Genomic DNA, 22,576 nt, shown 5'->3' with positions numbered 1-22,576 from the left:
TGAAAATACCAGTATAATAATGAAACATGCTAAAAATAAAGTCAAACTTCAGTTTTTCTGTGTTCTGTTTCCAAGGTAAGCCCTTTGTTCTGACAACATTTTAAAGAATATAACAAACTAGCCAAAACCTTCAAAGCATATTTAATATACGTTTTGGCCTTATTGAGTTAACTTGAATCCTGATCTGTAAGCAATTGCCTTTCTGACCTAAAAAGTCAAGTAAAAGGAAAAAGTAGTCATCCAAGAAATTACTTAAGAGCAATAAAGTATTTGGTAAAAAGTCCACTCAAGTACTGAGTAACTAATCAAAATATTAATAATTTAACATTTAAAAATATGTTTTAAAAAATAGACATAAGTGGGAATTTAATATGTTAAGAATGAGAATGACAATAATTCATATAGATATCAAAAAAGTAAAATCAGACAAAAAAAAATCTGTCTGGTGAAGTTTGGATTAAAACATGTTTGTTCTTCATTCAGTGGGTAGAAAATCCAGAAATTGTATTCATGTAAAAGTAGAAATACTTCATAATTAAATTACTCAAGTAAAAGTAAAAATTACAGCATAGTTAGAATACCACTAAAAGTGTTTTTTTTAAGTTACTCAAGTTAGTGTAGTTGAGTTAATGTAACTAGTTACTACCCAAATCTGGATACAACTGTGTCATCAGATATGATTAGGAAATCGTGCCTGATTTCGTAATCATATCTTGTAAACAAGTGGAACATTTAAATATTGAGTAAAAGAGGTCAGAGAATAGACACTTGAGGAACCTCATTTGTGATTTTTCTTTTGTCAGATATAGAAGAGCTGAGTCTCGATCAGTCATGAAATATTTCGACCAGATTAGCACAGTGGCGGGTGAAGATGTTGGGGAACAGTTTGCACCAAATTACAAAAAAAAAACAAAAATGGAGGCGAATCAGTTAAAGCATTTATTTGTCAAAAACCTCAAGTGTCAAAAACCTCATTAGACAGAAACCTAGAAACACAACTTATCCCAAGGAAAGTGTGTAGCTTACATATAAAGACATGTTTAGAAAGTATTTCAATACATTGGGGGAAAAAAATAAAAATACTCCGTAGGTAAATGAATCTGAGCTCTTATTAGATGTCCTCAAATCCCAATTTTTATTCACAATTGTTGCGCTGAGTTGCGATTCCTACATAGCTGGAAAATGACTGCTCTCTTGCTCCCTCCATCTCATCAAGAGAAACCGTTTCTGCTGGCCAGAAGAAATGCAAATGCTCTCCCACTACAAGGCCAGAATGGTCAAAGTGTTAATGAGTGACAAAGCGTTCTCATTATCAGGAGAGGGTACTTTGGCTTGCTGAGTCTAATCAGGTCTAATGCATTTCAGTTCCTAATGCTCCTGAACTGCCGACGATGCCAAGCAGGGCCATTTATTACTACAGGACACTCTTGTGGATCCAGCGAAACTGGCACACAGTCTCTAGAGTTTAGTGGTTGCATGTTTCCGTTAGGCGTTCACTATGTTACAGTATCCAACACTCCTGTTTAAAATCAGGAAAAAGTGGTATTTTTCTCTTAAAATTGCAAATAAATTGCAGCATTACTCTTGAATGAGCAGTAATAGGATTTGTCAAACACATTTTGACAAATCCTGGAAATATTATTATAAAGGCATTTGTTGTTTATTTCACATGGTAATGCCATTTTCCATACACTGTAATCAAAATACAGCAGCTTGTCAATAGCATTGACAAATAGGTGGACAGGCAGAGAGAGAGAGAGAGAGAGAGAGAGACAGACAGACAGACAGACAGACAGACAGACAGACAGACAGACAGACAGACAGACAGATAGATAGATAGATATCCTAAACTAGGAACTAGTGGTGTAGCACATTTAATTGTTCCTAGTTTAGGAGGAACACCAGTGAAAGCATCTCCACATACGGTTTGACGTCTCTCCCAGACTGAAGCTCAATGGACCTTACCAGAGGGGCCGCGTTTCATTGGCTGATGCCCATTCTACGTGGTCACGTGCGTGGCCGTCTCACAAACACACTTAGCTTCCCGTTAGCTAAGTACAGCATAATGGCAGAACTGATACAACTTCTACACCCTGAAGCCTGTCTGCTACACAGTCTTACGTTAGCTAAACAGATCAATATGCAATGTGTCTGTATCTGACATACACTAAAGATTTTATTTTAGCAGAAAAGGCTTTGGACTAAACTGTTACTCGTGTTAGCCACGTTAGCACCAAGTACAGCTAGTCAATCAACCATCGCTGTGTTCAGGTAAGCGCTGATTAATAATCGAGAAATAAATATCAAGCCTGGAAACTTGATATTGTAACGGACTGAATGTTATGTTTTTAACGTAATCTTTGCTCGTCTTGCGGGGCGCAGGCGGTTGCCACGGTAACAGGTGTGCTTAAACTACAAAGAGAGAGCGTAAAAAGGTAGGAGCGGTTTTGAGTTGATCACCTGTTCGGGTTATTTTACCTTTGTTTACCTTTGCTGTGGCGCATTACAGCCGCTGTTTCTAAACGTTGGACTAATTACCTCGATCATTTGTGAGTTTACGTCATTCACAACAAACATCAAATAGAACAAATATATTTCATAAACAAATGGCTTCTACCGCGATAATTATGTGAAATTAAATGAATTATATCCCAGCTTCAGACGATTTGCCTTTACCTTTCCAGAGCTCTTTGGTTCCTCCTGTCAGTCTGTAGCTTCTCATATTGACGTCATCAAACCAAATGTCAATTCTACAATAACTGACTGACACCTGCTGACCTCAGGTTTGCAACCAGCTTGTGAGTGAGAAACCAGTAACCTCCTCCCAGATGATGACATGAACTTGTTAGTTCCTCTGTCCATTTAGTAGCTGATATATTGTGAAAATCTGGTAGAAATGATGCAGTAATCGCGAGGCTTTGCTTGTGAGACTTGCGGTCACGTGGGTCGGTTGTGGGCGGAGCTTGGTAAGGTCCATTGTTTCAAGTAAAAAGTAGAAACAAATCCATGCAGAAAACATTTTTTTCTATGGGACTCCTTGTCATGATAGCAATGCAGAATACCATCACAACTGTATAGATTATCTTTTTTTTTCTAATTAGACGTTAAAGTTATCATCATATGTTTGATGCTTCCTTGCAAAGTCATGAAAAACAAGATTGTGACGTGGAGCATACGTGGGGTTTATTTTGTCTGTAAGTCATTCTTGTGCAGATACTGTTTAATGGTTACTTTGCATCTTTAATTTCCTTAATCTGGATTGAGGATCTGCTTGTGTTGTCATGAATCTAGAGCTAAAAGAAGAGGAAGATTTTTGGGGGTCTACTGCCAAACGTTTTGATCCTCTCACCCTCAGGATCCTTATAAAAATTTTAAAGGACCGTCTCACTCATCCATTAAAGATGGATTTTCTTAAACGTCGTTGTGTTTTGTGATTACTAACGATTTCTCTTCATGTAAAATGGTTAAAATATTAGAGATCAGACATTCAGCAGGTATTTTAGGAGTGTTTATGTTGTTGAGAAGACTCTGAGTTTCCATCAGTCAGTCACAGAGGATACAATTTATGTCCTTTTAAAATCATCCCATATTCTTGACAATTTCTCAGGCCTCATTGTGATGTAATCTCCTTTCTGTTCACATCACTTTTTTGGCTCGCTCACGAACTGCCTTTGCTCCTGTCCTTGAAAGGACCGCTCAGTAAGCCTTCGGTGATTTTTGAAGCCCTTCATCTCCTTTCTCAGATGTCTCACTTTCAGACAGAGGGAAAAGGTGGGCATCTGGAAATTAATCAATCTGACCACATGAAGGAACTTGACAGTTTTCTTTTTCTGTGTAATGATAAATTCAGTCCAAAAAAAGAGTAAAAGTGGGGAAGATGAATAATAAGGATTTGAAGGAAAATGTGTGTTCAGGCAGAAGACAGTGTGCAGTGGTAGACATTAAATGTGGAGAACTATGAAAATGTATACAATGAAAATGTTAGAAAAGTGGCACACTCATGAAGAATCTAAAAAGTCCAAGTGATCGTATTTTTAAAAAAGGCAGTCTGCAGAAGGACAGATAAATGGAGATCAATTACAGCCTTAAACAGAAACCAAATGCAGTTAGGTTCTACAGTTTAGGATCTCAGTATAAGCAGCTAAATCAGGTGAAACATGCACCTAACGGCCATCACATTTGAAAAAATCATGGAGTTGGCAAGCTGACAGAAATGAAACAAGCCAGAAAAGTTACCAGCTGAGCAGGTTTTTCTTTTTTTCATAATCCAACAATGTCCTATTATAACTGGACAAATCTTTACTCCAGAGGTTTAAAGACTGCACTTCTTGTTTGAACACCACCTGAAGTGGCTCTAATGTACATAAATAGCTGATTTTTTTTTCTTTGAGGGTTTGTAATTATTTTATAGGTTCAGATTAATCTGCAATACTAGTCTCTGTTGGCTTCTTGGTGCTGAACATCATCCATCACGTCTCATGAGTGACTGCAGATGTTTCCTTCTCCTCTGTTTCGGCCCCACAGCCCCTCCTTTGATGGTGTCCTCTCCCCTCGGGCGAAAGGGAAGAAGAAGAAGAAGAAGAGGAAGTCTGAGCGGAAGAGAAAAAGAAGGAGGTGAGTTTTAAAAGTTTGCCAGTTCTTGCAGTCCTTTGGTGTTTGAAACAGCAGAATACAATGAACATGCAGTAAATCCATGAAACCAAAGATTTGAGGGTATTTATGCATTTTAATAATACTATTTTACTGTAATGCATCAAACTAATAATATAAATTAATTTATAAGTGTAGTGACTTGCACTGTATTCACTCTCTATTTGGACTGAACTGAAATAAATTAATATATAAATTATAAAAAATTAGATTCACTTATCTTTGTAGATTGCGCCACAATCATTTGTAATGAAATAAACTGCAGGTACTTCAAATTATTTTCAATTATTGCCTTTAAAGAAACTGTAGAAATGCTCAATTTGAATGAAACTGGTTTTAACTTAAATGAACCAACTTTAAATTAATTGTCTGATTAACCACAATGACTTACATTATACTTAATGAGATTACACTGGAATTCATTTGAAATAATCGGCATACAATGGACAATGGATTTGGAATTATGAACTGGATTATTTATACTTGAACTAGTCTGTTTTTAATAAATAGTATTAAATTGGAAAATGATATGATTGAACTAGGACAAAATGTATTAAATTGCTCCAACTATTGTTATAAATATTTTAAAGCCCTGTTTTCAAAGGAATAGGAAATTAATTTGAAAACAATTGGATTGTAGCCTACTACTGGATTTAAGATAAATTGCATGGAAATCGGGTGCATGTATTAGGAATAACTATGGTGTAAACAGAACTGCACTGAAATAAACACAATGTACTGAAATTTGTTCAGTTTGTCTTCATCTAATCAGATTAAACTGAGTTTAAAAAGTATCTATTTGAAAATGATTTTATTGAACTCATCTAGATTCCAATGGACACAAATCTAACTCTGTAATGCCACTGAATGGTTTGTTGTAAAATATTGATATTCAAAACAACTTAATGTGAACTGAATTAAACTCAACTTAATTAAGGAGTATTAGAATTCATGTTTATCTTTCATTATTACCATTTATTTCCCTTCAGGTCTCCTTCACACAGTCTGTCACCAGCGAGGAAGAAGAAAAAGAAAAAGAAGAAGAGCACTAAGAAAAGCAAGCATCATAGGTATTTCTTCTTTATTATCACAGTATTGTTAGTATGGATTTATTTTTTTTAAAAGTGACTCAAATCGTCTTTCTCTACATTCCAGGTATACCTCTAAGAAGTCAAAACACAGGTATTTTTATGTTTAGTATTATCATTAATATTTGTATTGCCTGTAGTAGTAAAATAAATTCTACTTATCTAGAATACGTTGCTGTTTTAAATGTGGTGTAACAATGGCATGCATGCAGGAGGATTACTGGATTTTCACCTTAAAGCCTGATTCTTAGTGTATCAGCAAGAAGGCAGGCTGACTGTGAAGGCTTTGTCAGTCTTAAACACCTCCGGCTTATTCTGCTCTTTTTGATCCCTCCAGCTCTTCAAGTTTAAAACGTAAGAGGAAGGATGAACGCAAGCACAAGAAAAGGTCAGTCTGTGATTGTTGCATCAGAATCATCTGGAGTATCCTTCCCTTCCTTCCTTCCTTCCTTCCTCTGTGGCTTGTCATAGATGTTACAACTATGTAAGGGCACCGCAGGGGAACCAAAGACACATGCAGCTTTGAAATTTTCTTCAAGCCGATAAAAACAAACCCTCACGGAGAAAAGTACCGAAGCCACAAAGAGAGTAAAGCAAATATCAAAAGGGGGTAACTGAAGCCAATTTCATGCTGTGATTTTGCAGTTTCTCCTAATTTGACTTTCAACCAGATTATTGTTTTGTAGCAGTGCCTTATAAATTAATTGACTTATTTTTTCCACAGTAAAACCACAAACATTAATATATTTTACTGGTATTTTAGGTAATAGAACAAGGATCTTCAATCTTTACAATTCAAATGACCAGTCCAGTTAACTAAAACTTGTTTAGAGCTGCAAATATGAAAAAATTGTGATTTTAAACTAATATCTACTATATAGTATATGTTGTTATTTTTAAAGAACTACTATTTTTCTTTTTACTTTTGTTAGGTTTTAAAATAAGAGAAAACGCGTAAATATTGTAAAAAGAGAATAGCTAATTTGTCAAAATCACATAGTTTTGAACCCAATGGCAAAAATAGTTTTAAATTATGCAATTATTCCTTATAAAAAATGAAAACCTTCTGAAAAATCTTCATGTTTTATTGTATTTATTCTTAAAAACATTAGTTGGTCTTTTATCATTTTTATCCAGAGTTATAAAGAGCCAATGTGGAAGATCCTCAGAGGTATATCAGCTGCAGACCCAGATAGAGCGAAAATGCAGATGGAGCAAAAATGTTTTACTGTTTTTGATTTTTTTACAAATAAAAATCTTAAAATGTGGCATTTGTATTTGTCTCCCTGTGTAAACACAGAGCTGTTTGTCTTTACCAGCTTTGCACATCTAATCTTTCCCCGACATTCTTTGTGAAACAGCTCAGACTGAGTGAGGCTGAATTAATAGCATCCATTGTTTCAGTGGGTTAATGTCTGAATTCCCGCTAACCATTCCAACATGATTATCCTTTCAAGTAAACTGTTCAAATGTTGCTCAGGCTGAATGTTTTGGGTTATTGTTTTGCTAAAAGGTGAACTTCCACAGCAGTGTCAAATCTTCCTTCACAATCAGCCTGTATTTATTTCCAACCATCTTTCCATCAACTGGAGGAAAATGGTTGGACTAGATTTTATTTAGATCAAAATAAGGACTCCTTAATTATGAAAGAGGGCTAGTAGCACTGAAAAACAGCTCTCAGAATTTTGACTTGATCTTTTGAAATCAAAAATCAAAATTCAGAGAAAAAAGTCAGAATTTGTTGTTGTTTTTTTCAGTGTCCTTACCCTCTTCCATACTAAATACACATATGCCGCACTTTTCAAATCTTTATTTGTAATGAAAAGATTTAAAAACTAGATATAGTTTTCTTTTGTCAAAGTTCGCAGTTGTGACTAAATAAATTGTGAAAAAGATTCAAGGGGTGTTTAAGCTTTTTCATGGCATAGAATTTAAATAGCTGCTTATTATAACTCCTTTCTATCTCCCTACAACTCCGCTTTCTTTTAGTATCTCTAAACTGTTTCATCTCTGTTTCAACTCTCAGCCCTCGTTTCTCCTCTTTTTCTTTTCTTCTCTGCTCTCCACCAGTTCACGGACTCACTCCTCACGTCGGAGGCGACACTACAGGAGGTCGGAGTCGTGCGCATCCTCCTCCAGATCCTTCCCGGGGGACAGGTAGGGCCCCCTTCTCTCCCTCCAACCCCAACACTTCTTTCTTATCAGCGTGAGGCGTCTTGGTCTCACTGCAGCACAAACTGATAAGACAGAGGTGACTTCCTCCTGCTCCAGTATACCCAACTCTTATCACGACCTCACAGAAAATGGCCACAAATTCACTTCTCTGATCAATTCACTCAGTTAGGACGAAATAGAGTGAAATATTGGGGTTTCGGTGATATGTAAGAGGTTCTGTGGTGTGGCTTTTTTTTCTGATTACATTTGAGTAATTGCTAGTGGAATTGCTGGATAAAAGGGGTAATTCTTTCACTTTAACTCCAGTTTGATGCAGATTGTTGTATTGTAAATAAGAAATGTAAAACAGTAAAATTTTATGTAAAATTTAAAACAGTAAATCTGACTAATGAGTTCAGGATAAAAACTCAGGGAAGACGGCAGGACTCACATAGAGTACAGTATTTAATAAAAGAGAATGCTAGAGGTTTATAAATATATAACACATTGAGACAAAATAGTGAGGCAGCGTGTATTAAATAAGTAGTATGATAATCAGTAGCATTCATCTCTCAGTTTCACATTTACTGTATTTATTTCTCAAATGACAGTAGACAGTTATGAACATTTTAAATTTAACAAAAGGTTTAACGCCCTTTATTGCAGAACTGGACGGATTTCTATTGTAAGCTCCATTGCCAGGTGAAGCAGGCCACATATCCTGCAAGTTAAGCAACAAAATGTTCATTTAAAAGCCCCAAAATAAAATATGTAAAATAAGAAATGCAATGCACACACAATTTTCCTAGTTAAACACCCTACATATGAAACATGTGTGTTTTAAACACATTTGAACAAATTGCAATGAGTCCATCACAAAATCTGGTTCAAAATAATGATTTACACAAGTTTGAGAAAAATAAATACAAAATATTCCAAAACAATGAATGAACATTCATATATACTTACATTAGCTTGGATTGTTCTTAGTAGAAGAATATTACACTTATATATAATAGATTAACTTTAAATGTTAAACCACCTTTGACCTTAATTGATGGGATGCTCCAAAAGAAACACTGAACTCTTTGCAGGCACAACTGGCACATAATGTTTTTTTCTTAGTCATTTGCAGCCACCAAAGAGATGCCACCCTGGGTGGTGAGCCTTATTGTTAGACAAATAATCACAAGTACATGCGTACAACAAGCTGTGAAGATTTCTTGTAAAGAAATAATAATTAATTTAGACCTATGGGATAACTTTATTTGTTAAACTGCAAAAACTCAAAACCTTAATACTTTTGGCCTAGTTTCTAGTGCAAATATGTTACTATACCTGAAATAAGACAAAACTAATTTACAACTAAGCCATTCAGCAAGACATTGAAGCTTGTTTTAAGTAACTAATTCCGTAATATTGATGAAAAAATACCTGTCACCCTAACAGAATATTTCACTTATAATTGGACATTTTTACCTTTTATAAGTTAAATGATTTGCCAGCGGAAAATATACTGACCTAAAGCAAGCTCCTATGTCCTGCCAAAAAGTTACTTGTGAGTTAGTTTTGCTCTATTTCAAGTGTACTAAGATATTTGCACTAGAAACTGCACTAAAAAAATGCTTTTTGTGTTTTTGCAATGTATGAGCTACACAGCAGGTGAAGTTAGCACTGATTTAGCATTCAAATCAGAAAACGGAAACAAGGTGGCCTCACAATTAAACTAAAACACGACAAGAAACTCATTATTATTAAAACACACCTAGATTTTAAATGAGGTAAAACAAGTTTATTGTTGTCTGAGCTAAAATAATTAGAAAACAAAATCTATAAAGCTCGGTGGTTGCCAACAATTTTGGGGACAAATACAATCAAACCTCACACTTTTAATTAAAATCTCACAACTTGTACTTAAAATACAACTGAAACTCTTCTTCTTTTTCGGTTGTGTAACAGTAATTACATTGTGTTTTACCACAAAAACAACTGCACCCTCATATATGCTTCATTAACATCAAATGCGCTTGTCAGCTAAGACGAGTCGCAGGCATCGCTAACATAATTCTGTGTTGTAGAGTCAACTAACCAAAGCATTTCCCCACAGACACCTGCAGAAGTCTGTGGTTCGTCAGGCTTTCAGAGCCATGGGAGGGGCTGGAGAGGAAACCCGAGCAGCGCTGAACCCCACCGAAGCAAAGTGGAGACATGCATCTAAATCTGTGTGTAAAACGGCTCCTAAATATCGCTCCATCCTCTCAGCGGGCACCGTAAGTACAGTTTCCAAGTTTTACAATGCTGCCGCAGGTTCAAATTAGTTCCTCTGGTCTGGACATGTCAAACTGTTTATGTTTTTTGTTTTCTAAGCTATATTCACATGCATATCTCAAAATTCACTACGTTAAAGTTGCTTTAGATTTCTATATTTATGGTGCAATTACACAAAGCTGTTTAAGGTGTGAATTGCAAGATGTATCTCAAAGCATCACATGTAAAAGCTGTTTACCTTTATATAGGAAAGCTTTTCAACACAGGTGTGAAGCCGAAGTGGTGCGGAGGATAGTAATGATGTGTTTTACGTTTACTACTGTGCTAAATCACAATGGTCCTGAAGCATTTAAAAACATCAGGAGTGGATTTCACAGCCGCACATAAAGATTTAACAGAACTAAAAAAAAAAACATGCAAATAAACCACGTGGGAAATGCATAAATATAAAGATGTTTATATACCTGTGATAAATGATAGTCAAATTACCAAAACTAGAAATATGCGACAAATTTAAACCCTAGAAGGCAGCACAGAAACATAATGGCCATCTGTTTTTCTTTTACAGTGTCACCAACTGCAGATATTGTTTGAACAAAGTGACTAAAATCTTTGATTTCATAAGTATAGGCTTTTTATCTGTTGGTTATTACTATAGTTTGCAAACAAAGTGTGTGCTGTAGAAGGTTCAGTCCAGGTCATTTTCAAATATTTATTTATATTTAGTCTAATAGAAGACGGAGCCTCTAAACAGTGAGACATACTGAGATTCTCCCTTTATTTTACTGGGAAAAAGGCAATTGTTAGTCCTTGGTCCAATCTGGCATGAAGAGAAAAAGTTTTAGTAAGAGATTAAATAGTTTCACAATTATTTGGGTTTTGGTAAAAAGTTTAGTGGTCCAGTTTGAAACACCTCTGACAATACTGAAACTTTTCATTTATTCAACCTTTTCAATTCAAACCAAGGTTGTTTTATATGGTTTCTTATCAAATATTTGATTTTTTTCACCACCTGCGAAGATTCAGTGCCAAACAAAATGAAAGAAGAAGGAAATAACCAGCATTCCAAAGGTTTTAATGTAGGTAAAAAAGGTACACGTTTCGGCTACTTGCAATTGTCAGGAATACATTCTTTTTTTTAGCATTCCTGACAACAGTTAAAACCTTTATATGTTTTTGGAGTGCTAGTTATTTCAATTTTCTGTATTCTTCAAAACCAAGCAATCATTTAATCCCCCCCCCCTTTTTTTTTCTTTTTTTTTTGCATTGGATGTGTGCGCTCTCCTTTCCTCCTCAGTATTCAGTGCTAAACCATGGATGGAGGATAAGCTGATTCTTAACTGTTGAAACATCCTCGAAATTAAAAAAATAAAAACTTTATAAAAACAGGTGGGGTTTTTTCCACAAACGTCTCTTGGTGATACAATAATGAGTCACTTTCTTTACAAGCCTTCTTATGATGTATACTGAAAATCTGCTAGGGAAATTGCAACCCCATTACCTCCTTTCCCTTCAAGTGTAAAGCTTTTCAAATACCAGTCTAATGTATACATGCTTTTATGTTTTGTACGTAAAAGTTGGAAATGAACTAATTTCGAACAATCATCTAGAACTCCTCCTGAATAAAGATTATGATGTAGAAAGTCAAAAGTTTGTCACCAATTGCCTCTTCAAAATCCAATATGGCTTCTGCTTCAGTAAAAGCTAATGCTAACTGCAGTAATAAAAAAAAGTTTATTACTGCAGTTATGATAGTTTCTTTCTTTTTTTTAAAGAAAGAAACTATCATCCCCAAAGCTAAATAAAGTGTTTTTTACGTTTTTCTTAAGCCTTAAATTTGGTGTTCTCTAACAGTATTCTGATTGAAATTATAAAAATATTACTAGTTTAGAACATCTTTAGTCCATCCTTACCTAAATCTCACAGTGAGCAGCTGGAAACTGTTCTGCTGCTTAATGTTGAATTTTCTCAGGGTTCTTTAGAGCCTTATAATAACAGCTATGTCCTTAAACCAATTGTCTCCTGCTTGGTGAAGCATGAAACATCTTTAATTTCTCCCCAGCAATCATTAAATTATGCTAATTGAAAATATGGATGTTTTAATTACACACCAAATGGTTTTAATTGAAATTCAGTAAATTAATTCATTTATCCAATCATGCCAACATTTATTTTGTAGTCTTTAAGGGAACTTTACACACTGAAGTATACAGTAATACACCATAGTGATTGTATATATTTATAAGCGGTTTACAAGTAGATAAAAAAAACACATCTAATTAGCTAAATGCATTTATTTACAGACTCTATAAATTGAAATTTATTTTTAAAAATGGCCATTTGTTATCTTTGACAAAAGAACAACTCAGGGATTTTTAAAAGAGTCAATATTTTCTGGAAGGCATCTGTGTTGATAGAAGAATGTCTATGTTTAAAATGTGTGAAACCTTTTAGCCCCAAGTGTGAACAGATTGTGTGAAACTCTTAGGATGGTAGAAGATTTGTTTATGTGTCCCTTGTGGATGCTGTGTTGACTGATGACTGCAAAAACCTTCTGGAAGATAGGGCCCAATAAAGTTTTTTTTTTTTTTTTTGCACCAACTTTTTGCATCTGTTGTTATTTTGCAATACATAAAAAAACTAGCAGCTGTTCCAGGCACTGAATGTGCAAATAGCCTTAAATTAATTCAACTTTTTTCATGGCAGAGACATATTGTCAGTCTGAACGCTTTAGAGAAATACAACCTTTGAACAATGTACAGTGGGGAAAAAAAGTTCTATATTTAAAAAATATATTAAGCTTATTTGTTTTTGAAATAAACATAACAAATTTTCCTTCTGAAGGCCGACTAGAGTGTCAGTAAAAGATGATTGTTCTATTAACTTCCTGCTTCCTGTGACAAAGAAGTCCCATTTCCGGAAGTCACTCTTCAAAATAGGAAAGACAAAAGAACGTACCATTCTGGTAAAGCAGATGTGTATTAATCAGGAAATAGTGACAAGAATCTTTGCAGTAATAAAGCAATAACAGAGAAAAAGAGATTTTTTGGAGGACCAATTACTGTTTGTTCAAATGAGACCAAAACACTCAATACCGTTAAGTAAAGGAGATGATGTCATATTGGTGGCCTTTTTTTAACTCTGGAAACCTTTTTGAAAACATGGTTTCATGGACATTTGAAATTAAAACCTGATGACTTTTACCAATAAACTGAAAATGTTTTTTTTTTTTTTTTTTTTTTGTTCTGCGTGTTAAATATTCTGAAATTAAAGGTTGTTTCTTCTAAATTACTCATTCTGAGATGATGCTACTAGAAGAGAAAGTGATGTAATTGAAGGGTTTTTACGTGCATTTATGAAGCATGCCAAGTGTGGAGGGAGCTGCATATCCACCCCCAGAAAACAACAAAACGATGTAAAAAACATAAATCTAACTGGCTCTGAGTTTGAAGAGAGGGTTATTGTCTTTTTTTTATGCAATTTACGACTCTAATGATGCACTTATGTTGCCCGCTCTTCCCTTTTTTTTTTACACCTTACCTACTTAAGGAGGAAATCTTGATTGGTAAGTCGCTGCTATCTGCAGATTCAGGGATTTACTTGTAGGTCGCTGAAGGCTTAAAATGTATTCTTACAGGAGAGAGAAAAGCAATCATCTGTCCTATTCTGAGGGCTTTCTTAGTTAGACTGGTGGGATCTTTCTTAGTCTGCAATCCTTTTCTTTTCTATATAAACCCATTTTTGTGATGTTTGTTCAATGTTTTTTAAATGAGGCTTTTCAATGGGGTTATTGTTTACTCTGTTTTCCTCTTCACTGGAGTTAGAGCTGGTAGTTTTTTTTCACACATAGATTCTTTTGTTCTTCTCTGCTATTTTCTTCTCCCTTCCATATAATTGTTTAAGTGCAGTTCTTTTTACAAAACAGTTTTCTTGTTGATTTCTTCGACTTTAGTTGAGTTCAAACTTTCTTTCGAGGTTAATCGCATGCTTCAAATTTGCATGATATCTTTCTATTTCAAAGCTTTTTGTCCCAAGAAAAAAATAAATCTCTACTGTGCTTTCAATGGGATATGTGCCTTTGCACTAGTGTATTCAGAGTAAATCAAAGCAGGTAGCAGGTTCTGTTCCATGCAAATTGGGGTTTAAGCTGTTGCCTCTTTGTCTGTTCGCAGATTTTGTCGTTGAAGCCTGGAAGCGAGCTTTTAAATGGGAAAGGAGCTCAGGGTTTTTCGAGTCACGCTGAAGGTACACGTGACTACGACTCTGGTAACGACACATCCTCACCTCCATCCAGCAAAACTGGTGTTTCTCGAGCAAGTGTCGCTGAAAACCAGAGGAACTGCTGTCAACGTCTTACCTCACCTCCTGAGAAGCAACGCTTTGCTGACAGAGACAACGGCTCCGATTCAGGGAACTCTGTGACAAGCTACGCTTCCTCATGCAAACCGTATGGGGAACATGGCTTCTCTGCTACCGTTTTCAGTGGAAACAGCAAGAGGTGAACATTGTGTTTGGATTGTATTACCAATTAAAATGTGTCCATGATTCTTTGGGGAAAAAAATTCTGTGTTCACAGTCATTTGAAATTTCCAGTCCGGCACAGTTTTTCAGAAATTAAAGGCTTTTTTTTTCAAATCCTACAAGGTACTTTAAAGAACTTACCAGGTACTTTACTAAAACTTAGCAGGTACTTTCCTGGAACTTTTCTCAGCTTTATAAATTATTCTACCAGAACTTAACACTTTCTGTTTTAAAACTACAATGGACTTTAATAGGATTTAACAGTTAATTTTCTATAACTTGCTGCAAACTTTCAGAACTAACTTAATATGTTCCTTAATTTTACTGGTAATTTCCCCAAAACCTACCAGATACTTTCCTGGAACTTACAGATACTTGCTGAAAATGTAGAGTTCAGTTTTCAGAACTTGCAAGGTTTCTTGTTTGTATTTTTACCTTCATAAAGCTTGCTGGTTGCTATCTTAAAACTTACCAGGGACTTGCCAGGGAGTCATAGCATACTTTGTAGAACTTACTGTGTATTTTTGGAACTTAGTGTATGTTTCTGACGTTTTCTATATCTGGTTACTTTACTAGCACTTACCAGATAAGTAAGGTAGCTCACATTTTTTGAAGTGATTTTCAATTAAAAAGCAATCAGGCACTAAATGGCTCTCTTTCCGTCCACATTTAGTGCTAATCCAGATTAATTGGTACTTCAGGCTAATGCTAAAGGCAGTTCTAAAAATATCACAGTTGCTTTTTTGCAAACAGTATTTTATTAGCCTTTAAACTGTGGGTATTTTTGCATTGTGCAATTATTTTTAATAAGACCAATCATTATTTACATGGGAGGTAAAGGTAAGAGGCTGTGTGCCATTAATGACCTTCCAGTGTGAAACACTGAGAATGGAACAAGTAAGACGACTGCATTCAGAGTAACTGTCTGTTAGAAAAGTAATGTGACATAAAACTCAATAAAACAGCAGCTAAAATACCACTGCTTTATTTACCATCTTCATATAAAAGATACTGAAAGCACTCTACATGTTTTGTTGCCTTGTGCTTTACACAGAAAATTATTGGTGTTCTCCAATCTCCATTTTCTGTGTAAATAATCATAGTTTTCTTTGTAAATACACCTCTGACGCGAGCATGACCATAGCTCAAAACCTCATAAAATAGTGTTCACATAAGAAGTTATGACAACTCTCTAGACTAGAGTTGTTTACTGGGCGTAGAAATCAAGGTGCAGGTAAGAGAACTTATTGCAACCTTTTAATAGAACCTAATTTTAAAACCTCATTTTAACGATTGATCACTCCCAACCCTTAAAATGTCTTTATGCTTTCTTTGCAGTGGGCAGATAACCTTGGGATGTGAGGAAGAAGTTGTGAGATGCCCGAAGGCAGCTCGATGTGCGCAGAGGAGGAGCAGGTCGTCGCGAAAGCGGCGGAAAACGCAGTCCTCCTCCAGCAGTAGGAGCAGATCTTCAGGGACTTCCAGGTACTCTGGACGCTATTCTCGAAGCCCTTCGATGTCTTCTTGCAGGTACTTTATCTAATATCGCAATTACACGCTGTCCAGCAGGATTCTACCAGAGATAGTACTTTCAGTATTTGCTCACCTCTCTTGCCGCAGCTCGTACTCTCGTTCCCTGAGTAACTCATCAGATGTGAGGCGAAGAGGCAGCTTGGTCAGCTTGAGCTCCAGAGGAAGCTACTCCAAATACAGTGCTGATAGGTGAGTTTTACTAAATGTTTACAGCTGCTAATGTCTCTTTTTAAGCGCTGTACAGAAATAAACCTACGCTGACGTTGGTAATTAAATGTTCACACTGTTGAATCTGGTTCCCCAGACTACGAGACAGGAAGCGGCAGTCCAGTTCCAGAGAGACAAATCTGAAGCACATGCATAAGGTTAGTGGAAAAAGACGAAGACGCAAGTCCTACTCTCCTATGAGGAAGAGGAGGAGAGACTCTCCAAGCCATCTGGAAGCGCGCCGCATCACAAGGTACAGCTGATTTTAGTCTGCCCTGATCCTTTATTCCTGCACATTTTCATTGCCAAAAAATCTCATCGTTTTAACAGCTTAGATGGACACGTTACATGTTAATGCAAACTTTGAAATTAAATCACATAAAAGAAAACACAAAAACATAATTTGAATCCAAATTATGTTTTAAAAATGAATAAAGTTTTACTATTGGATAAGACGGCTTTCTGTTTTTGTGTACTTAATCTTCCTTTAGGAAAAAATATAGTACAAGTACAGGATAAACAAAATATTTCACTGTATTATTAAAACTTGGTGTTACAACAGAGCATTCCTTTTACATCAATCATCATTTAGTCACAGGAAAAATAAAATATCTGTTGCTGGCAAAAGAATTATAGGAAAAAAACTGAGGAATAAGCAGAAACCAGAGCTGCCGCATGATGCTGATCATATCCACTTTTATTAACAGATTACCAGTAACCATGACAACCACTATGAAAGCAGAGGGTTTTGAGTTTGCTCCTTTGTCGTATAAAGGGTTGCCTTAATGCAATGCTAAGGCCTTAAGACAACAGCCACCAATTTAGCATAGCGGCCCGGGAAGGTTTCTAAGTCAATTTCTGATTGATTTAAAGGCAATAATTTTTAGTTCCATTATTCTACAGTGCAAACAATTCTGCAAAAATGGAAAATGAATAAATATAAAATCTCCCCAAGGTTAGCTTGTGCAATAGTCACTTTTTTTTTTTAAACATAGCCCAATCTCTGACTCAAGGTGGTATTTTTAATGAAATTTAAAAATAAAGTATAAATACAATACAAGGATTGGTTGGGGGATCCTATTGTAATACAACCAAGCGTAACAAAAACTAAAATTTCTGGGGTCTGTTTGTGGCTCTTGGCAGTGGCTTTGTGCTTCTTACTTCACTTTCATCTACAGTGGTGAAAATAAAGCCAGTGGCAAAATCAAATACCGTCCAGCTAACTGGTGACAAATTTACACTTACCCATGATAGACGCAAAAACACTAGCTAGCTAGAAGCTATCAAGCGTGTGTTAGCAGCAAGTTAGCGGTAGTCTCAATCGCCTCAAGTCACAGAGCACTGTAAAGATGTCTGAGCAGTGGACTCAAACTTTTGCCTGACCAAAAAGACCAAGAACAAATTACATTAGAGTAAATATTCTTGCCAAAACAAAATATAAGACCTGTGATGAATGTATTTATGGCCTACTTGCACTTTATTTTATTAATTTAAGACAGCTTAAGGCCTTAATATTAAGTACATGACTTTTTAAGACTTTTTCAGGATGCGCAGACACCCTCGACATCAATTACACGTGTTAAATGGCAAAATTCATTACAGCAAAGTTAAAGAGTAAACAAGTATGGCTTCCTTGGCAGGGATACCAGGAAAAACCTTTTGCTAAATGAACTATGACAATATAACTCAGGTTTACACAGTTGCCTCTGAATTAATTACTAGACTTGAGCAATATGTTACTGAAGCGAAACTGGTTGTTATATAATGTTCAGCACCATGTGTGGGACAAACAAAGCACGTCAAGAGACCTGGGTCACTGCAGGCCAGCATGAACTCTTCTGTTTGCTACTCTGTTTGTTTCCCAAATCTCCACAGTGCCAGGAAGCGACCCATACCTTACTTCAGACCCAGCCCTTCCGCCAGCAGCCGCTCCACCAGCGTGTCGTCATGGAGCAGCCTCTTCACACGAAGCCGCAGTCGCAGTCACAGCCGCAGTCGCAGTTGCAGTCGCAGCTACTCTTCCTACAGAAGCTACAGCCGGAGCTCATCGTGGAACTCCATCTTTGGGTCCCACAGTCGCAGCCGGAGTCGGGGTTCTTTGAAGAAGCGAAGGAAAGCCCGGCGTTAATGTTTTCCTGTTCAGAGACAGAAACTACATTTGTATTTGTGGTCAGAACAGAAGCTGTAGGGACTGATGCTTGGACTAAAATATCCCAGCATTTCTTCAAGGCCATCTGTCATTGAGATATTTCTGCTCTAACATAAACATTTTTACTTTTTGTTCCTGCACATCATCTTCTTGCACCAGCAAGAGAAATTGCATTTCCGTATTTGTCAAACCAACGTCCATGTTGAATATGTCCAACTGAGATGCAAGTTTGTGCACTTCTCTCTAATTCTTGTGTCTTAATGCTTAGAATTAACTTAATATGTTATTATGTATTAATGTGGAAAAAAACCATTTGGTTAAAACCAGGCCCATGAAGCACTGAAATTACTTATTCCATTTAGTTTATGCCCTGATGTTTAGCAGGGCAGCAAACATGAACTGTTCTGTCGGGTCTTTGTGACACTGATTTTACACCAACAGATGAAGTACAGGGGTAACATTTAAGCTGTTTGATCCCGGCGTTCACAGACGGCTTCACAGGGATCGTTATCAGGAATCAGGAAAAGGCTTCTGGCTCTGATCTCAGCACTTCACAAGACGAAGAACAAACATGTTTCCTCGGCGTAGGTGGCCTGACGGCGAGCAAACGGCCTGTCAGCTTAAATGTCACTTTAATTTCTCCTCTGATCAAGTGGAAAACAATTTAAAATGTCTGTCTAAAATACATCGGCGATCATATTTTCATGGGATTGCAGGAAGATTTTCAACAACTATTTCTTCCTCTTGATCCTTTTCCGTTTCTGTTACATTACAACCTGAAATATGAATGTATTTCATTGGGATTAGCAGTTGGGTAGTCCAAAACAAAGTAGCACATAATAGTAAAGTTTAGGGATGCATAATATTGATATCAGTATCAGCTGAGGTTAGTCATTTTTTAACATGTCAATATAAAGTCCAATATGTAAAGCTGATTTCAACAGCTGAAAATCTTTAGCCTTTTGCAGACTCTACCAGATTTTTTTGGAAGATTTTCCTGGATTTACTGATCAGCTGTCTTGTCCCTGCTGTAGATTAGCCTTACCACAGCATCACACCACCAGCATCATACTTCACCGTAGGGACAGTGTGTTCCAGAGGACTCGCAGTGCTAGTCCTCTAGGCCACAGATAGTATTTTACACATAGGACCGAAAGGTCAGTTTTGGTCTCATCAGTTCTTTTACATGTTTTCTGAATCCTCTACATGACTTGTACTTACTGCAAGCTGGATTTTTTTGTATTTTTTTTTAATTAGTAGCTTCCTTCTTACATCAAGGCCAGATTAGAGAATTATTAATATTTGTCCTGTCAAAAGGTCTCAAATCTGAGCAGTGGATCCCTGCAGCTCCTCACGATTTACCATTTGCCTCTTCCCTGCTTCTTGTGTCTTTGATGATCAGGTCTTGTTAGATTTGCAGTTTTTACACACTCTCTTCTCTTTCAGATAAATGTGTTCCTTCCTTTGCCTTCACGATGCCGTTTGTTTGGATGTTTTCACAGAGCAGCTGTAGTTTGACTAAGATTCATTTAAACACACCTGCACTGTTTACAAATTATGAAAATACTCAACCACCTGGTTGTAACAGATTTTTTTAGAGTTATCAGAGGATTACTTTCACTCATACTCACACTTAAACTTTATTTTAATCAGGTAAATGATTTAACTGATGTCCAACACAAGTATTTTATTTCCTTTCAGATTTATACGACACTGGAACAAAACCTGTAAGCCATTTTTTATTGTGCATAAGCAAACATAGTTATTACTTGTTTAAAATGTATCAGTGCTTTTTTTGCAGTTGTCAGATGTTGTATGTAATGCTGCTATCTCTTATTTATTTTCTTTTACAACTGTAACACATTTTCTCTGTAAAATGTTATTTTTTCTATATATGCAAAGGTTCAATTAGATGTCCAGCAAACTCAGTAAATCGAAATGTTAAATTAGTTTCCATTTAGAATGGAAAATATTTGCAGTTTTGGGTTGATTTCAGCTTTTCAAAATACATTTTGACTCCCTGATGGTTGAGAACATCAAAATAATCTTCTGTAGAGTAAAATCCCACATTCAGTGAAGCCTTCACTAATTCTAAAATGTTATATATATTGAAACTTCAATTTTAATCTTATCTTTTCCCCATCTGTGTTATGAGCTTGCAAGTTAAGCTAGGATGAGAATACAGAAACTAGAAAAAGAAGCTGGCAATGATTACATTTGAAGAGTCTACAGTACTTAACTTTTGCTCACCTATTAGAATTATTGGACATGCAAAGGGTAATTATTAGGCAGTATTTTGGGGTTTTTCCTGTTCACTGATGCTCCTGATTCTAACACAAGGCTCAGCAACCTTTTCAATCGAAGCCGTTCTTGTCCCAGCTTTGTGTCTAATACAATATTTGTGACGGACCAACAACACATCCAGAGTTTCTCAGCCCATGAACACAGAATATAACCACCGGCTCCATGAAATTTTGTGAATTTGTTTTTTGCCTGATGAGCCATTTCGGTGTATTTGGCCTTGTGTTTTTGATCATTGTCTTAGTGATGACCCATTTGTAGTTGTCTGGTAGAGTATATGATATATTTACTTCAAATATCCTGATTTGGAAAAGTCAAGCCTATAGCATCACATATGAGATGACAAGGTGCTTTTCCACATAACCATCCTTTGTTTCACCCCAGACTTAACCTGACAGATTGTTATCAATAATTAGTTTATTGTCTTGAGATAGTGAGTTATCTCATTTTCCTGACAAAGTCGCTTAATCATCTCAAGATATTTTTACTGTACTTTCATAGACCAGTTCCTCATTAGACCATATATTTTGACCAGCTCAAAGAAAACAGGCTATTTTCTCCAAAATGTCACACTGTTCCTTCAAAGTTAATTTCATGGCAGCTCCAACTCCAAAACAGCTTTTGCTTATAATTAAGGGTCATGCTTCTTAATGGTTTCAGCTCCTTCATCCTGTCTGCTCCAGGCCTGAAAGACTGCTGCTCTCTATGCACTCAACTCTCTCTCAGCTTATTTCCCTAAATGTCAGCTAAATTGGACAAATGAGGGAAATGTGCTGCTGGAAGAGAAAAGAAGTTGGCGCCAAAAATATAATCCATATACCACAAGCTGATGGTGGCAGATGTGAACCTGTATGCTGGGGGGAAGATTTGCACAGTTGTGTTAATAAACTTGGACAGACAGCGATGCCCTCTCTCCGAGTTCTTGTGCAAACAGGAGTCTGAATATGAAATTACCTTGTTGTAAATAGGCACTGTGTAAATAATACAAAATGTGTTTTTTTTTATTTATTTACAGCACACAATTGGAGGCCTATTGTAAACATTCAGAATACAATGCATCAACAAATGGCAATTTAAATGTACTTGAATATGATTTGGGGTATTAAAAAAAACATAAGCAAGCTCTTATAGCAATAGTGATTCATTGTGAAATGATGCATTTTTATTATTATTTTCAATATCTACAAACATGCAAATCATATATTTTTTTGTACTGCATGTGTGTCAATGTAAAGTCCATATTGTAATAAAGTGTCAACTGGAACCTCAACATAATATACAGTGGCTTCCAAATGTCTTTATTACCGTTGAAATTTTTCACACTTTGTCTCATAAAAAACACAAACTCCAGAGAAAATGTTCAAGGGTTATAATTACATTTCCAACGCCTTGTAACCATATAGAGTCCTGCTGCTGATGAAGTGCCATCGCAGTCTTGCTTTCTGCTTTAAGAACAGAGTCAACACTTCCCGTCTTCTCGAAGTTGACTCAGTCTGTTTGTTGTATCAATGTTGTGACATCAGAGCAATGGACCTGAAGCTCTGCGATCATTTCTATTAAAGATCAGTGAGTCATCAAGCGGAGGGGGCTCCACCATGTGTACTGTATGCAACTCAGTTTGGTAAAAAGTAGGCTGGTCCCCTGTCAGCTGTTGCGTCTCCACTGTAAGAAAATATACATTGACAAAGTCTTGAAATCCTCCTTT

The 22,576-nt window shown here is 36.2% G+C and overlaps 1 protein-coding gene across 1 annotated transcript in view; it reads left to right on the top strand.

Moving 5' to 3' along the window:
- srrm4 (serine/arginine repetitive matrix 4) overlaps positions 1-22,148 on the top strand; it is a 60,520-nt gene extending 38,372 nt beyond the window's left edge. The window contains exons 3-13 of the mRNA XM_005803858.3: positions 4,525-4,614; positions 5,640-5,720; positions 5,806-5,832; positions 6,076-6,126; positions 7,809-7,895; positions 10,000-10,162; positions 14,333-14,658; positions 16,020-16,211; positions 16,302-16,403; positions 16,519-16,674; positions 18,297-22,148. Of these exons, the coding sequence (XP_005803915.2) occupies positions 4,525-4,614; positions 5,640-5,720; positions 5,806-5,832; positions 6,076-6,126; positions 7,809-7,895; positions 10,000-10,162; positions 14,333-14,658; positions 16,020-16,211; positions 16,302-16,403; positions 16,519-16,674; positions 18,297-18,549 (1,528 nt within the window). The 3' untranslated portion in view covers positions 18,550-22,148. The remainder of the gene's footprint in view (positions 1-4,524; positions 4,615-5,639; positions 5,721-5,805; positions 5,833-6,075; positions 6,127-7,808; positions 7,896-9,999; positions 10,163-14,332; positions 14,659-16,019; positions 16,212-16,301; positions 16,404-16,518; positions 16,675-18,296) is intronic.
- Positions 22,149-22,576: the final 428 nt, after the last annotated feature.

Source organism: Xiphophorus maculatus, chromosome 12 (assembly GCF_002775205.1).
Source record: "Xiphophorus maculatus strain JP 163 A chromosome 12, X_maculatus-5.0-male, whole genome shotgun sequence".
NCBI classification, from domain to species: domain Eukaryota; kingdom Metazoa; phylum Chordata; class Actinopteri; order Cyprinodontiformes; family Poeciliidae; genus Xiphophorus; species Xiphophorus maculatus.
Note: the sequence above shows the minus strand (reverse complement) of the source record. Positions and strands in the feature narration are given on the sequence as shown.